This window comes from Onychostoma macrolepis, chromosome 06, assembly GCF_012432095.1.
Source record: "Onychostoma macrolepis isolate SWU-2019 chromosome 06, ASM1243209v1, whole genome shotgun sequence".
Classification (NCBI taxonomy): Eukaryota; Metazoa; Chordata; class Actinopteri; order Cypriniformes; family Cyprinidae; genus Onychostoma; species Onychostoma macrolepis.
This window is the reverse complement of record NC_081160.1, coordinates 1,861,752-1,880,172: the sequence shown is the minus strand read 5'-3', so window position 1 is coordinate 1,880,172 and position 18,421 is coordinate 1,861,752. Positions and strand designations below refer to the sequence as shown.

At 44.6% G+C, this 18,421-nt stretch overlaps 2 protein-coding genes across 6 annotated transcripts in view; both read right to left on the bottom strand.

The window, feature by feature from the left end:
* The window catches only part of LOC131542182 (E3 ubiquitin-protein ligase TRIM39-like), a 220,923-nt gene that overhangs the window by 155,365 nt on the left and 47,137 nt on the right, over positions 1 to 18,421 (bottom strand). The gene's annotated exons all lie outside the window — the stretch shown is intronic.
* LOC131542181 (E3 ubiquitin-protein ligase TRIM39-like) overlaps positions 13,059 to 18,421 on the bottom strand; it is a 189,591-nt gene continuing 184,228 nt past the window's right edge. For 3 of the 4 annotated variants that reach the window (XM_058778583.1, XM_058778587.1, XM_058778586.1), the window contains one exon: positions 13,446 to 18,286. In XM_058778583.1, coding sequence (XP_058634566.1) covers positions 17,739 to 18,286 — 548 coding nt within the window. In that variant the 3' untranslated portion in view covers positions 13,446 to 17,738. Of the gene's footprint in view, positions 13,182 to 13,445; positions 18,287 to 18,421 lie in introns of those variants that run through there. The other variant, XR_009271676.1, reaches the window with a different exon arrangement.

Sequence of the window (18,421 nt, the reverse complement as noted above, 5' to 3'; positions counted from 1 at the left end):
GTGCAACTAAAGCTGATTGCATGAAAAACCTTGTTTGGTCAAGCTGTTGTTTCATTCAGAGCATCACAACAGTGGAATTCAATACCACAATCGGTCACACTTTATATTAGGCGGCCTTAACTACTATGTACTTACATAAAAACAAATAAGTACAATGTACTTATTGTGTTCATATTGTATTTCAAAACACTTTTGCTGCTATCAAGGTGGGGTTAGGGACAGGTTATGTGGTATGGGTAAGTTTAAGGGTGGGTTTAGGTGTAAGGGATGGGTCAACAGTGTAATTATAAATGTAATTACAGAAATTAATTACAGATATACAGAAGTACAATGTAAGAACATGTATGTACATAATAAGTGCATTGTACCAAATGATTAATTTAAATGCAAGTACATAGTAGATGGCGGCACGGTCAGACGCAGCGGCTTCTCCGGGTCCCAAAGACGGTGCTTTTATGTCTTTTAATGTCGTCTGTTCGTCTCCAAACAATGTCAATGTACCGCCAATACATCTATGATCGCCAAAGCCTTTTGGATATCGACAACACATACAAACACAAACTCTCGCCGGTGGCTACTGAGAAGCTACGAGGCCTTTGTTTACTGCTGGAGCTGGACCTTGAGACCACGGCCTCGCCTACTGACGCTATCCGCACAAGGCGGCGTCGCAAGCGGTGTGAGAGAGGACGGAAGCGCGGTAAGCGCGGAGGTATACGAGCTAGGCTAAGGGCTAACCCCACAAGACCGGCTCTTCCAACACTCATGCTCTCAAACGTTCGCTCTCTGGAAAACAAACTGGACTTAATTCAACTCAGTCGGTTTACACAGCATGAGGCAAGGGATTGTTGTGTGTCTGTTTTCACTGAAACATGGCTAAACGACAACATACCAGACTCCGCCATTCAGCTGCACGGGCTAACCTGCTACCGAGCGGACAGAGATTCATCACTGTCTGGTAAGACTCGCGGGGGTGGCGCGTGTGTGTACGTCAACAAAAAATGGTGTAACAATGCTGTGGTAGTGACAAAACACTGTTCATCACTGGTGGAGTTTATGGTTGTGAAGTTACGACCATTCTACCTGCTGCGGGAGTTCACGGCCATTGTTATTGTCGCAGTCTACATTCCCCTGTGTGCAAACGCTAAGGACGCGCTTCGTGAACTGTACAGCGCCATCAGCGAACAACAAACAAATAACCCCGGCGGCTTTTTCATCATAGCCGGTGACTTCAACCACGCAAACTTAAAGACAGTTTTGCCAAAGTTCTACCAACATGTGAACTTTGCAACAAGGGGAAATAACACACTGGACTTTGTTTACACAACAGAAAAGAACGCATACAAAGCCGAACCCCGCCCCCACCTCGGGTACTCGGATCACATCTCTGTTATGCTAATCCCAGTTTACAGACCACTTCTCAAACTTGCCAAACCGGTTCCAAAGCAGATCACGGTATTGCCAGAAAATGCTACCTCAGCACTGCAGGACTGCTTCTAGGACACAGACTGGAACATGTTTAAAGAGGTGGCCAGCTACAACAACCACACAGACCTGCAGGAGTACACTGAAACTGTGACTGATTACATCCAAAAGTGCACTGATGATGTGACAGTCACCAAGACCATCAACACACGCGCCAACCAGAAGCCATGGATGACAACAGAGGTTTGTGGGCTGCTAAAGACCAGAGATGAAGCTTTCAGATCAGGAGATAAAGCAGCCCTCAAAACAGCAAGAGCCAATCTGTCCCGCAGCATCAAAAATGCAAAACGGTCATATGCACAAAAAATCAACAATCACTTCACAGACAGCAGAGACACACGGAGTCTGTAGCAAGTGATTCAGAGCATCACAGACTACAAGCCCCCGCCACAGGCCTGTGATGATGACACATCCTTCCCAGATACACTCAACCACTTTTATTCACGGTTTGAAATGCAGAATGACACACCTGCACAAAAACTGCCCACACCTCCCAACGACCAGGCGCTCTAGGATCAACCCACGCAAGGCTGCGGGTCCTGACAACATACCTGGCCGTGTACTGAAAGACTGTGCTGTACAGCTGACAGATGTCCTAACAGATATCTTCAACACCTCGCTGAGCCAGGCAGTCGTCCCCACGTCTCAAATCCACAAAAATCATACCAGTACCAAAGAAATCACCTGTGTCCTGTCTAAATGACTACCGTCCCATAGCACTGACTCCAATCATGATGAAGTGCTTTGAGAGGTTAGTCATGCACAACATCAAAACCAGCCTCCCCAACACACTCGATCCGCTACAGTTTGCATACCGTCCAAACCGCTCTACGGATGATGCAATTTCCTCCACCCTCCACCTGGCTCTTACTCACCTAGAAAACAAAGACTCTTATGTTAGAATGCTGTTCATTGACTTCAGCTCAGCATTCAACACAATAATCCCACAACAGCTCATAAATAAACTAAACCTGCTGGGCCTTAACAACTCCCTCTGTAATTGGATTCTGGACTTTCTAACCGGAAGACCTAAGTCAGTCCGTGTCGGCCACAACTCCTCGAGCACTACCACACTGAGCACAGGTGCCCCACAAGGCTGTGTGCTCAACCCACTGCTCTTCACACTGCTGACCCACGACTGCACTGCCAAGTCCAGCTCCAACCACATCATCAAGTTTGCTGATGACACAACAGTGGTAGGTCTCATCAGCAACAATGATGAAACGCACTACAGAGAGGAAGTGGCACAGCTGGCTGAATGGTGTGGCACTAACAACCTGTCCCTCAATGTGAGTAAGACAAAGGAGATTGTGATGGACTTCAGAAGAAACTCCAGTGATCACCCCCCACTGACCATCGACAGCTCGCCTGTGGAGAGAGTCAGCAGCACTAAATTCCTGGGGGTGCACATCACAGAGGATCTCACCTGGACCACCAACACCATGTCACTCTCCAAGAAGGCACAACAGCGCCTACACTTTCTCCGCCGGCTGAAAAGAGCAAGTCTCCCTCCACCCATCCTCACCACTTTCTACAGGGGCACCATTGAGAGTGTGCTGACAAGCTGCATCACTGCAAGACCCTCCAGCGGACAGTGAACACAGCTGCAAGGATCATCGGTGCCCCTCTCCCCTCCATCCTGGACATTTTCCTCACACGATGCTCCAGCAAAGCCAACAGTATCGTGAAGGACTCCACACACCCCTCCCACAGTCTCTTCCAGCTCCTACCATCAGGAAGACAGTACCGAAGCATCAGAGCCCGCTCTGCCAGACTGCTCAACAGCTTTTTCCCTCAGGCTGTGAGAGCCCTGAACTCAAATCACCCCGCCCCTCTCTGAAACCCCATACAAACCCCCTACCTCCTGAAACATGACCCATCTGAAACTTATGGAACTTTTTTTTTGTGCAATCGAAGTGTGCTACACACAGGTGAGTGGGCCTGTACAAACCACCTGTAGTAGCACACTCTCCTCTCCTCCTCTATGCGCACTAGTCACTTTTCACACTGCTGTGTGTATACAAATCCCACAGAAAGACTCAGTAATATATGTATGTTGGGCTGCTCATACAGAAACCTCCCCGTGGTGCAGTCTGGGAAACGCTGACTGGTACAATCTGATAATTCTATCTGATATTACCACCACCAGTAGGCCAATATCTGTATACCAACCCGAGCAATCTAACAGATGACGATGCCAAAGCGCAACAGATACTCACCCCCCTCTGGGCCTGCACTGTCAATTGCCTCAATTAATATTGAAGGTTTCTCCAGACGCAAGGCAGACATACTAGCAACAGCAGTCAGATGCTTCGACCTAGTGTGCATGCAGGAAACCCACATCGGCCCCGCACAACACCGACCAGCCATCCCTGGAATGAAGCTGGTGGCTGAGATCCGACACAGACAGTATGGGTCAGCTGTATTCAGCAGACCAAACCTTGCGATCGAAGAGGTTTGCACTCATATCACCAAAGGGCAAATGGAAACCATCACAGTTTCCCTCTCGAATGTCTATGTCACATCAGTGTATAAACCCCCCCAAAGCCCGTTCCTCCACCCTGAACAGCCAGATAGATGCAAAAGGAAATACCACATCAGCATCGGGGACTTCAATGCCCATAGCACACTGTGGGGTTATGAAGTGAACAATCAAGATGGAGATGAAGTCGAAACCTGGCTTGAGTCGAAACACCTGACCCTGATCCACGACGCTAAACTTCCAAAATCTTTTCACAGCGGCAGATGGAAACGAGGATATAACCCAGACCTTGTTTGTGTGAGCAGTGAACTAACATCGAGAGTTGTGAAAGGTGTCTTGGATCCTATCCCCCACACGCAACACCGGCCAATCTCCATAACCATCCAATCTGTTCTCCAAGCAACTACTGTCCCCTTCCGCAGAAGGTTTAATCTGCGGAGGGCAGGCTGGCTGCCGTTCCAACAGGAGATTGAAAACTACATCTCCAGCATTCCATCACACCCCAACAACTATAACATGTTTATAGACCTGTTGAAAAGGTCAGCCAGGCGACATATACCAAGAGGATGCCAGACCGAGTACATCTCTGGGCTGTCGGAAACATCTAGTGACCTATTGAAAGCCTACCACGGGGCATACCATGAGGACCCCTTCTCCCCCACCACCATGGAACTCGGAGAGACCCTGCTGAACAAAGTTGGGGAAGATCGAAGGCTAGCCTGGAAGGAGCTGTTAGAAAATACCAACATGACCAACAACAGCAGGAAGGCATGGGCTACAATTCGCCGTCTCGGCGAAGACCATACCACACCACCCATGCTCACAACAGTCACAGCAAACTCAGTTGCAGCACAGCTGGTGGCAAACGGTCGCAGCCAAAACCGGCGCAGACCCATAGGAGAATACCGCCGGACAGCGGTACCGGACCACCCACAACCAGCCAGAGCACTTACCAAGCCTTTCGATCCACAAGAACTGGAAGCTGCAATGAACATGCTGAAACCTGGGAAAGCAGCAGGAACCGACGAAGTACTGACGGAAATGATACAGCACCTGGGACCTAAAGCAAAGACCTGGCTCCTAGAAATGTTGAACTCATGCATGGCAGAGAAAATAATCCCACCGGCATGGAGAAAGGCCAAGATAGTTGCAATTCTCAAACCTGGAAAGGATCCATCATCCCCAAAGAGCTACAGACCAATCTCACTCCTCTGCATCACCTACAAGCTCTATGAGAGGCTATTACTCCAACGCCTTATGCCAGTTATAGACTCTAAGCTCACTAAAGATCAAGCTGGTTTCCGTCCCGGTCGCTCCTGTGCTGGGCAGCTATTGAACCTCACCCAACACATTGAGGATGGTTTTGAGTGTAAACTCATCACTGGAGCAGCTTTCATAGATCTTACTGCTGCCTACGATACTGTCCAGCACCGCACCATGATTAGGAAACTTTTTAACATGACTGGTGATCTTTGACCTGTGTCAAATCATCAAAAGCCTCCTCAACAACAGGCGCTTCTTTGTCCAATTAAATGACAAGAAGAGTAAATGGAAAGCCCAAAAGAACGGCCTACCACAAGGCAGTGTACTGGCCCCCCTCCTCTTCAACATCTATACTAATGACCAACCACTTCACTCACAATGCCGTCGTTTTATTTATGCGGACGATCTCTGCATCACCACCCAACAGGAGAACTTCCAGAAGATTGAGCCTATCCTGGAAAGTGCCCTCCAAGAGATGACAACCTACTACAAAAACAACCACCTGAAACCCAACCCATCAAAAACCCAACTATGCAGTTTCCACCTCAAAAATCGAGATGCGAAAAAAGAACTGAGCGTCTCATGGGATGGCTACAAACTCCCCAACCACCCTCACCCTGTGTACCTGGGAGTCACACTCGACAGGACTCTCTCTTTCAAAACTCACCTCCAGAACACCAAAGCCAAGATCAACACTCGCAATAACATCCTGCGGAAACTGGTCAACTCAAAATGGGGTGCCGACCCACCAACCATCCGCGCAACTGCCTTAGCCCTGTGCTTCTCCACAGCCGAATACGCGTGCTCAAGCTGGAGCCGCTCCCACCATACCAAACTGATTGACACTGCCCTCAACGACACCTGCCGCATTATCACGGGATGTATAAAGACAACGTCAGTCCCGTGCCTCTACGCTCTAGCTGGCATTGCCCCCCCCTACATCAGACGATCCATCATCGCCCAAGACGAGCGGAGAGCACAGGAGTTTGACACCAGGCACCCCCTGCACGGACACATAGCACCCCCACCCCGTCTGAAATCGAGAGCCAGTTTCCTGCTGACAGTCCCTCCTCTCCAGACAACCAAAGAAATAGCAAGGACCAACATTTGGAAAGATGATTGGAACCAGCTAATCATACGAGCTCAGGGTTGGATGGAGAGAGGAATCACCCCGACTGAATGTCTCGCCAGCGGGCACGATCTCCCATGGCTAACTTGGAAGACCCTCAACAGACTACGAGTGGAACAGGGGAGGTGCAAAGCACTTATGAAAACATGGAACCTCCAGACAGACGACACATGTAGCTGTGGAGCAGTTCAGACAATGTCCCACCTACTGGAGTGTGAAAACGCCCCCCAGTGCAGCCCCCAGGACCTGGCTGAACCGACCCCATCAGCTGTGACCTGCGCTAGATACTGGCAGAACGACATCTGAAATTGCAACGGACTCGAAAAGAAGATATGTATGTTTACATGCTCATGCACTACAATTCATCCTGCACTGTTCCCCAGCCAGCTGCTGTCTCACAATGTACAGTAATTATCTGAAGTATTCGTATAGTTTGTATAGTTTGTATTTTTTAGTTTATGTATAGGTAAAAAAAAATATATATATATACAGTATATATATATATATATATATATATATAGTATATTTATAGTCAAAATCTATCAGTAGGATAGTTGTATATAGGTTTATATTGTTTTACTTCATTGCTGTATGCCTGTATTTATGTAGCACCGTGGTCCTGTGTGTCACAAACCTGATCTGTACTTCCATTCACTCACCACCAGAGGTCACTCACTCACCTTCATCCATTACTGATCACAGCTGTCACCAATCACTCATTGCACTAATCACCCGCACACCTGATCCTACGCACACACTGATCACATACCCTATGTCAACCCTGGACTTTCCTTCTGTAACTGCCGAGTATTGTACGCATTATCGCTGCCCTACAGAGCCCCGTTAGTTTTCCTAGTCTTGCCTTGCCTTGCCTTTGTCGGATTGTGTTTTCCCCTGCCTGGACTATCGCTCACATTGTTGGATTACCTCTCCTGTCTTGCCCCTTTGGATTCTGTTCGCCGATTGTCGACCCACGCTTGTCTTTGTTTACTCTTTGTCTCGCCCATGTTATACCTGTTTGCCACTGTTATGACCACGTCTCTGCTAAATAAAAGTCTGCATATGGATCCGCACGTCTCATGCCTCGTCAGCCCCGTAACACTGTGAGGCACGACATTTCGTTCCATTGTATGCCCCCGCATGTAGCGGAATGACAATAAAGCTCAACTTGACTTGACTTGACTTAAGGCCACCTAATATAAAGTGGGACCCCACAATCAATTAGAGAATATACATCATTTAAATTATTTAAGCCTCATTTTAAGAAATGGCTTCTTCATAACCAACGATGTGAACATTAATGTTGTTTATATATCTTAAGCTGCTTTCATTTTAATTTATATTTTTAATATATATATGTTTTATTGTAAGTTTGTATAATTAGTTGTTGAATTTTTGGTTGTATTTCGTTGTTATTGTTTTTTCTATTTTGTTTATTTCTTCCTCTAGTTTTTTGGCCTAATACCATCTGGCAAAGGGACTACCAATGAAAGCTAGCCTTTGGGCTAATTTGGGTACATTTACGTTCATAAATGTTGATTAATGTACACTGTCCCTTTTTGTGAAATAAATAAATAAATAATAAATAGTTATTCAAAATACATACACAATAAGTGGTATGATATTCAATATGAATATCAATAGGACATGATAGTCAAATGTGTGGGTTACATACATGATATGGAGTTAAGCAATGGACTGATATTTATTTTTAAGTCCATTTGAGATCATTTTGGTGTATCTACATATAAAGGCAGTCTCTCTGCCATTCTGTGAACACGAGGGTGTGTTCTGTGAGAAGCAGAGGTCAAAAGGACCAATTCGAGGAAGCTCATGATTTAGGTCATTTACTTCCTGTTTCTTTCCTGTTTGTCTTTATGCCATGTGACAAAATGACAGACACACCAAATGGCCTAATTTTAACACAATTCTGAGACTATTTCAGTGCAGTAAACACCTAAAGAGTATTTGACATGCTTAAACCTGCTTCTGTTTAACTTATTCCAGTTTGACATAAACCCTACTAAACCAGACCATCAGAAACCTGTTCTGGACAATCTCTCTTATATTTCAGATCTGTCCACAAGGGTCTTTAAACAACTAAATATTATGTTGTCTAAAGAGTTTGATCGTTTCAGGCCTCCATATTGTTGTTGATCAAGTTAGTTTCACTTTCTCTGAGTCTCTGACTGAATTACAGTGATGTCAGAGCTCCTCCTGTATTTATAAATTTAAATTTGTCCCTGTATTTGGTGTGTAACCCAGTTTACCAACACAACTGAGCTGGGAGTAGTTATTTTCATGAGCTCTGAAATGGCCAATAAGAGTACTTTGTATATTGAAGAATTGACTAATCACGAGTGAGAATGTAGGATAGCTTTCTGGAATTCGCACGCGGTTAGTGCGTGCTCTCTCTCTTGCTTCGTCGGAACATAAGTGAACGGAGGCATTGCTGGGGTCCCATGTATAAACGTTGCCAGATATGTGCTTGGAAAACAGCGTACGCACATTTCTATGCCCATTTTGAGAGAGCACGCACTAACCGCGTGCAAATTCCAATAATGTGGATCCACAATCACTCTCACTCATACACACACACACAAGTCCCACTGAAACCCACCCCGTTGCAGGCCTGATTCGATGCTTGTGATCGTTGTGGCCAGTAAAACAAAGGCCTCTTTGCTCAGCCGTGCAAACAAAATAAAGTCTGTTTTACCTCAATGATCCGATGTGAGCAAATTGTTTGTGTAGGTGCAAGTTGATTCAGGTCTTTGGTTGACACGCAATGTCCCGCCACGCCAGAGGACCTTGTTGAGCTCACGGTACTCACAGGGCTATCTGGTGATGCGTTGAATTGGTCATCCAACGTTGCCAGAGGACCTGATGAGCTCACGGTACTCACAGGGCTGTCTGGTGGCGTTCTCCATCCATCTTGTGTTTTTCAGTTTCACTTTCAGTTCACTGTTACTCAAAAGGGTTTTCATAAAATAAAGTCCCGAGTCCGAGGCTGATCACATGGCATACGCTGAACTCACAACATAAAATAAACAGCGTACACTCCACGAATCATATGAAATCACAAATCTTTATAATCTTTCTCGCTTCCGTTTCGTTCTCTCTAACGGCACGAGTAGTACTCCTAGATCAACGGGAACATAGATATCGATAGAAACAATAAAAGATTTTATGGCCTAAAATCCAGAGTTTCTCTGATCGACATCATGCGTCACTCTCTTCTCTCATTCATGCTATAAAGGCACGAGTAGTACCTCTATGTTGACGAAATGCTGACTGTACTTAAGAAACGTTTAGGTTTTATGGCCTAAAACCCTGTTTCTCGCGTCGACATCCAGGATCATTGCTGGAAACGCTTAGGATTTTATGGCCTAAAATCCTCGGTTTCAATCTTCCTCGCTCTTTCTAAATCCTGCCCCCTCTCCTTCCTGATTGGAGGAACAAACTTAGATACTCTAATTTAACCAAGGTGATAACAGCAACACATAAACTTGCTTTTAAGCATATGTTCGACCAAGTGCGTTTCAACCGAACTCCCTGTGTAAGCGAATCTCTTAAAGAAACAACACAGTACAAAATACATACATTCACCCACTAACACACACACACAAAAACATGTTTTCTAGTAACAGGGTTACATACATACATTTTATTTGATTTGAGTTGTTTAAAACAATTGAAATACTATTTGGTCAGTGGAAAGAATGAGGTTAAGTATATTCTAAAATAGGCTATTTATCTGAGAACTAAACAGTTTTGATTTTATGGATATTTTGATATATTCTAAAACATTCTGGATGATTTTGGCAATAAAAATGAATATGGCACAAATGGCATTTAGTCCGTATCTCATATTTCCTTAATGTCTTGTACCTTTGACGGTGTTAATCATGGTGTCACGTGGATGGGAAAATACATGGAAATGATATGCAGATGAGGTTTGTAAAACTAGGCGTTGTAAGCTCCATATATGATGATTTCAGGGAGGAGACGGGGTGATGCAGCATGTACGCACAATCTTCCCCTGACTGGGATTTATAAAGGGATTTTTGCACATGTTCTGTTACTGCTACGGTACCTGAAAAGAGAAGGGAGCTTCTGAGGAAGCGGTCACTGCTACTGCATCTGAAAAGAGAAGGCTTCTGAGGAAGCGGTCACTGCTATGGCATCTGAAAAGAGAAGGCTTCTGTGGGAGCAGTCACTGCTGCGGCAGTGGGTAAATACAGATAGGGCTCCGGCGGGAGCAGTCACTGCTGCGGCAGCGCCAGCGGAGGAATATAGAAAAGGCTCCTGCGGGAGCAATCACTGCTACGGCATCTGAAAAGAGAAGGAGGCTTCTGAGGAAGCGGTCGCTGCTACGGCATCTGGAAAGAGAAGGAGGCTTCTGTGGAAGCGGTCACTGCTACAGTATCTGAAAAGAGAAGAAGGCTTCTGAGGAAGCGGTCACTGCTACGGCATCTGAAAAGAGAAGGCGGCTTCTGTGGGAGCAGTCACTGCTGCGGCAGTGGGTAAATACAGATAGGGCTCCAGTGGGAGCAGACACTGCTGTGGCAGTGGAGGAATATAGAAAAGGCTCCTGCGGGAGCAATCACTGCTACGGCATCTGAAAAGAGAAGGAGGCTTCTGAGGAAGCGGTCACTGCTACGGCATCCGAAAAGAGAAGGAGGCTTCTGCGGAAGCGTGCTCTGCTATGGCAGTAGGGAAATACGGATGCAAGCTCCTGCAGGAGAAGTTACTGCTATGGTACCTGAAAAGAGGAGGAGGCTTCTGTTGAAATGGTCACTACTGCGGGAGCCGTCGCAGATGAGGCATCTGAAAAGAGAAGGCCTCTGCGGAATCGAGTACTGCTGCGGCATCGGAAAAGAGAAGGCTTCTGCGGAATCGAGCACTGCTGCAGCAGTGGAGAAAAATCAGATAAGTCTCCTGCGGGAGCGGGGTGTTGCTGGGATGGTTGAAGTGGAGATGAGCCGCTATGGGTGGATTTGGTGGTGTTAGAGAGGATGGCTATGGCGGGTCCGAGGGTCGAGTGAACAGGGATGGACTGGCGTTGAAGGGGTCTGCTGATGAGGCTTCTTTGATATGGATGGGTCTTCACCACTAGTGGAGGCAGCCTCACGCTAGTGTCTGCTATGGAAGCTGGAGGTCACTGAAAAGGAAAAGGGGTTATTAGTGGTGGCAGGAAAAGACAAAGATATGCGGGCCTGTGTTGCCAGCGGAGGCGGCCACACACTTGCTTCGGCTGCTGTAGCTCACTCATGGGAAGGGAGTGGAGTTTGTGACATCCTGAAGAGCCTGTGGTCTGTACCACTAGCGGAGGCAGCCTCATGCTAGCATCTGCTATAGGAGCTGGAGGCAACTGAAAAGGAAAGGGGTTAGGAGTAACAGAAAGAAAAGACAAAAAGACATGTGAGGGCCTGTGTTGCAAGCGGAGACAGCTTTGTGCTTGCTTCAGCTGCTGTAGCTGCATGACACGGGGGTTTGTGGCATTCGGAGAGAAAGGCTGTAAAGCCTGTGCAGCCTGCACTGCTAGCAGAGGCGGCCTCACGTTAGTACCTGCTACAGGATCTGGAGGCTGCTGAAAAGGAAAGGGATTAGGGGAAGTAGAAGGAAAGTCTGAGATGGGCCTGCAAGCGGAGGCAGCCACATGCTTGCTTCTGCAGCTGTCAGCTACGGAAAAAGGGGGAGTGGTTTGTGGCTTTGACGGGACACGCTGAAATGTCCGGGTAGTCTGCAGTGTTGCCAACTTAGCAGTTTTGCTGCTGGATTTAACAATTTCTCAGACTACCCTAGCAACTTGTTTTCAAAGCAACAAGCAACAAATGTAGCCATTTTAAAACCTTTAAAAATGGTAAAAGGCATGCGTTTTTCTCTTAACCACACAAAAGGAAAACATATTGGAATAGCTAGCCAGCCAAGCGGCACATCGGCTGGTAACGTAGACACTTTGAGGGAGGTGCCTAGCAGTATGCACTTCATATAGGAATTAAGTTGCAGGTTGCATTGTTCAATAACTGTTTATTATGGTATGCCTTAATTTTTTCGTTTGTACTTATGATTGTTAATCATTACTGTTGGTCCACTGAGATTCATTGTTTCTGGTTAACCCTCTGGGGTCTGAGGGTGTTTTGGGGCCCCTGAGAAGTTTTGACATGCCCTGACATTTGTGCTTTTTTCAGTTGCTTATAAACATTTTAATGGCTAAAGTCTAAAAACACTGTATTCAGCACAAACTGGGCTACAATAATATGTGAGCAGCATGTACGTACATGATTGTGTTTTTGAGAAAACAACGTTTATGCGTGGTTAGACAAAAACTAAAATTTTTAAGTAACTGAAATAAGGCCATAAAACACATACAGAACATTTGTTCACAAGACTTTTGAGAACTGGATCTTGTAGCCTAGAATATTTGCTTCAAAATGATCTGAAAATAATCTAACTCATTCATTCAGAGAAAACAATATATTGATTTAAATTTTCTAAGTCACATTTTGAGTGGAAAGGGTCTATGCGAGAGGGCGTGACTCACACCTGAGAAGACAAAGGCCCGCATAATGAGCTCCATAATGAGCCATTGACTCAGGTGTGTGACTGAGAGAGAAGAGTTACAAGAAAGAATGTGAGGAAAAAAGAAATGTGTATACATATAACTATCACATAAAATAACTTGAGATACACTTGTGAGTGCAGTTAAACAGTTTATTAGGAACAAACAAACAAATAAACACCACAAGAGTCAAGACATCGTGGGTGCAATATCCAAAACAGTGGCAGGAAACTGGAACCCAGGAAAACGGGAGACAGCAGAAACTGCATGAGAAAACACAAAACAGACGTGAGCAACACAATGAACGGACAAAGACAAAGCAAACATGGTGACAATACATACACTACCAGTCAAATTATTTAAACAGTAAGATTTGTAATGTTTTTTTGTTTGTTTTTTTTTATAAGAAGTGTCTTCAGCTCACCAAGCCTGCATTCATTTGATCCAAAGTACAGCAAAAACAGTACATTATATTTATTATAATATATAGGCCTACATATTGTTACTATTCAAAATAAATAAAGCACCCCCCCCCCCCACTAAAATTAATAAATAAATTAGTGAGCATGTTGATAGGCTTATCAGGAGCAACTATATTATTACATTAGCAATCACCAATGTTGCCCACGTGATTTTATAACATAGATGCACACATGCTTTGCATGTATTATCATACAATACAAAAACAATATTTTATAACTGAGAAACTAAATTATTATTGTTAAGCTTATTATAAACATGTTCGAGCAGGTATTTGCAAACAGAGTAGGCTACTTCACAGTAAAGATTGGTCTAAACTTTCTTAGAGATTACTTTTATATCATTGTTTATAGAACATATAACTATCCTCACGTCGTGCAACATTTAAATGCAATGAAAGGTTGCCCATCATATTTCAAAATGTTGCACTCGATTTCACGCATTTTATTCTGGAGTTTGGGACAAGTTCACCAGTAAATGCGTTCAACTTTGTCACAACAACACATTATCCAATGCCAATAAGAAACATTACTTACTTGATATAAAGTATCTCCTCCTCCGCCGGCTCCAGCTGCGCTCGCGATCTGTTTGTGAGGTAAACAAAGCTTTTTCCTCTCAGCGCATTTCTGAGGTAAATACAAGGCTTATTCCTCACAGCATGTTCTTCCAAAACTGAAAAGTATCTGAGATGAACGTGTTGCTGCTTTGTTTATGGTGGTGTGGGCGTTTACATGCTGCGTGGCTCGCGTGGAGATTTGTAATAACAATAGCGCGAGTAGCGCGTGGGCGTGACCTAATTAGAGATAATGAGACCAGACGGAAAAACTGGACATGTCCTTGGTTTCATACGGATTACTTTATCACAGAATATTTGTTTTCGGCAAGACTTACTTCATTTAACAGTAGACATGTCAAGCTTGCTATAGATATATTTCTCATGTCTCTGTGTGAAGTATTTGCTGAGTTACAGTTCATTTTAGTGACGTGTTTCAAAAGCAGTTCACGGAGAAGACAGAGAGTGCACCCTGTTTGTTTTCTTTATTCTTCAAAAGCACAAAGTTTAGTTGTTATTATGAGTGTATACAAATAAAAGTAGACCCCTTACAGATTCGAATGGTGTATTGCTCTTATCTGTACGATCAAAAATGTCAAGTATTTCAAGCTCATTTCGGCCTTATCAGGAAAATCTGCCTCAACGCATATACGCGTTTGTCGACCCCAGAGGGTTAAGATCAACAGTGGAAGAGAAGTTTCACTGTTGATTATCTGACTTATCTATCCATTTATCAAAATGAAATGAATAAGTTAAATACAGGTAAAATGCTGGTGGAAAATAAGAGTAATTTCTGTGTGTATTCTAAGCACTTGCGTCATGATTACGTAATGACATCAACATCCGATGATGTTGCGACGTCATTTGACAACTTTTAACAACAAATGATCGGCCTTTAGCGATTTACCTGAAAATTGTTTGGCAAGACTGGTGGCCTGCGCCGCTAGCGGAGGCAGCCTCACGCTTGCGTCTGGAAACAGAAGTTAGGGGCTCAGCTGCATGCGGCGCTGTGGCCGGAAGAGCCACGGTGAAGGCTGAGCCGAAGCGGGAAGCGAGTGTGGCTTTGCTGCGAGAAGTGGGCACGGCCCATGCTCGTTGAAGGCCTGCTTCTGCGACCCGATGCTCACGGAGAGCCGGGTCTTGTGCAGGACAATGGTGGTGTCAAGCGAGACTAGTTCGGGGCTTTGCTCGATCTATTGGCCGTCTAGGTGGCTGGAGTGGATTTAGGAGTGAGGTTGGCTGATTTGTGGGGTGACGAATAGATCGTGCACATCCATTTGTTTATTCTCTGCGAGAACGGAGCGTCAGAATTCATCAGCATTTGCCTCTGGATTAAATACTTACCACTTTCCGATCGGAGGAATTTATTGGCACAGCCGAATGATACGAGGATGCCGGGGAAGATGGAAGATAGGCAGTGGAGGCAAGGTTGAGCCTCGGTGTCGGGAAAAACGGCTGGTCGAGCAGAGCGGCGGCCACGATGGAGCCTGGGGCTCGGCGGCGATGACTGGCGGAGGAGGAGTGATCCTGGGGCCGGCGGATTTGCTGCAGAGGATCCGAAATCTAGAGTATGGGTCACGTTGTTTGGATGAGGAAAAAATTGGGTCTGTGATATAATGGCAAAGGAGCGAACCGAACGCTGAAAGACTAGAACTGATGGAGGTAAGACTGCTTTGATTATTTATAGGGGTTCTCTCTCGAGCTGATTCGATAGATGGTGTGATTTTGCTGATGATGAATTGGCTGTGTTAATTATCTGCGCATGCTCCTCCCGGAATTTGTTAATAAAACATCACTCTCTGGATTCCTGGATTTCGTCCAAACTCTTGTGTTCGTGGAGGGAGTGAGGACTGGCGAGCCACAAGGAGTTCTCAACAAGTGCTACTGAGTGACGTTGACATTGCTGTTGCTGAACTGTATGGTAGGAAAGTGAATTAGTAGCACAAACAGCGCATTTCACAGTTCTCTTTTGGAAGGATCTAATGGCAGAGCCTGAGTGACGAACAATTTCATTGCCGTTAACTGAATTCAGCTATATTCACAAGTTTGTGAAAGAACCTCAAGTTCTGAATCACAAGACTCTTGAAAACTGAGCTAATTCATATGTGAATTTATTCAGATTTATTTGGGTTTTCTCCTTAATTGTTTTTTTGTTTTTTTCTAATTTGATCAAGCGTATTTGCGTATTTGTTACATTTGTATATGCCGTAGTAAGAAGATTTGGTGTATCTCCCAGCCCAGTCTCAAGAACATGGAGGAGATACTGGGAGATGGACCATTACATGAGGAGAGCTGGACAGAGCAGTAGAAGGGCTATAACCCAGCAGCGGGACCGCTATCAATCAGCAAGTCCACCATTGGGGCCCCTTTCTCTTCACAGATGAGAGCAGGTTCACACTGAGCACATGTGACAGATGTGAAAAAGTCTGTAGATGCTGTGGCGAATGTTATGCTGCCTGTAATATTATCCAGCATGACCGCTTTGGCAGTGGGTCAGTGATGATCTGGGGAGGAATATCTTTGTAGGATCGCACAGATCTCCATGTGCTAGCCAACAGTACCTTTACTGCTGTTAGATATCGTGATGAAATCCTCAGAGTCGCTGTCAGATCTTACGCTGGTGCAGTGGCTTTGGGTTCCTCCTGGAGCAGGACAATACCGGACCTCATGTGTCCAGAGTGAACAGACAGTTTCTTGATAATGAAGGCATCGATGACATTGACTGACCCTCATGTTCCCCAGACCTGAATCCACCTGAGAACCTCTGGGACAGAGGTCTTCAACCCTGTCCCTGGGGACCCACTATCCTGAAGAGTTTAGCTATAACCCTAATCAAGCTCCTCAAGACTGCTTGAAAATTGCAGGCAGGTGTGCTGAAGCCGGTTTGAAATAAACTTTCCTAGAGAGAGGGTCCCCAGGAGCAGTGTTGAAGACCTCTGCTCTGGGACGTTATGTTTGGATGAGTCTAATTTAAATATTTTCAAATTTTAGATTATCCAATGTATATAAGTAATGATTTTGATGTGGGCAGATTGACAGAGATGCAATTTTATATAGTTGATACACTTTGTGTACATAAATGGACCGGTGTCCAGTCTTATATTGTCATCGTATTGTCAGTAAACGTGATCCATGTTTATTTGTGTATCCAGCGATCCTTGAGTTTGGAAAATAAAAATCTGAGTTTATTTCCGAAGTTCCTCGCCTCCTCGTTTCTGGCTCCTACGTGGATTGTGACAGTTACAGTCATTCGTCAACGGCAGCTGTCACAGTTGCTAGGCGACAAAAACAGTCCTTCGTAGGCTATACTGTGACATTTAACAACGTTTGGTCTAACAGCTATGTGTGATACAATAGTGCTTTGAAAACTGTGTCAGAGCATCAGAGCCCCGGTACCAACCGTCCCATCACTAGTAATCATACAATTTTATGATATATATCAAGGTATTACTGTGGTAATGTTATATCAGATGGTAATATGACAGAACATTTTATAAACTGCCTTGATACAATAGTTTACTAAGGTTACTAGTTTTGTTTTTCTGTTAAGATTTTACAGGCAATTTTACTTTGTCAGGTGGAGAAAAAAATGGCATGAATGTTTATGAAAAGTTGAATAAAAATGTATTGAACAAACATACAGTATTTACATTAAAAATATGTAATTATAGCATATAGATTTTCAAAATTAAAAAACAAATGATAAAAAAATAGCACATAATGCTTTCAAATTTTTAAATATAAAAATCATTATTTTAATCTTGTATTTCATATTAGTGGTGTAAATTCATTTATTATAATTGAGAGGTGTGACGATCAGTGGGCTTGAGTTTTTACCTCCATCATTAAGGCATGGGCTAAAATACGGATAGAGTTTTTCAGTGAAAGACTGAGCAGTGAAAGAGTAGATATGAGAGCTAGACTCCACATCATAAAAGGAGACCAGACCCTCCTCATAACCCACAAACACACCGACCAACTGTGGCTTCACTCTCAGAGACAGAGAGACACGAGGATCATCACCGGCTTTATATTCATCTCCATTCCTCAGAATCACAGTCCAGCATCCATCACTGGGAGACGGTATAATCATTCCCTTCCTGTTAATGGATTCTCTGGCCACTCCTAAATGCCATTTAGTCTTTCCCTTCACCTGCACCTCAAAATAAAATCTCCCTGAGGAGAATCCCTCCTTTCCCAAGACACAGGGACATGGATCAAATCTCTCTGGTTTGTCTGGGAGTTTCTGTCTAATGTCTCCATGTCTCACTTGTTTTCCATCATCAGACAGGATGAGCTCAGGTTGAGCTGTATCAGGATCCAGAGTCACATCAACTGAGAAAACACAGAATATCAATCGCAACTTCACAATACACAGATATTTTGTGATGCTTATATTTTAATATTTAATCCAGTTTTTGATCAGACTGTAGTGCAGCAATGAAGCTGTGAGTGTATGAATGTAAACTA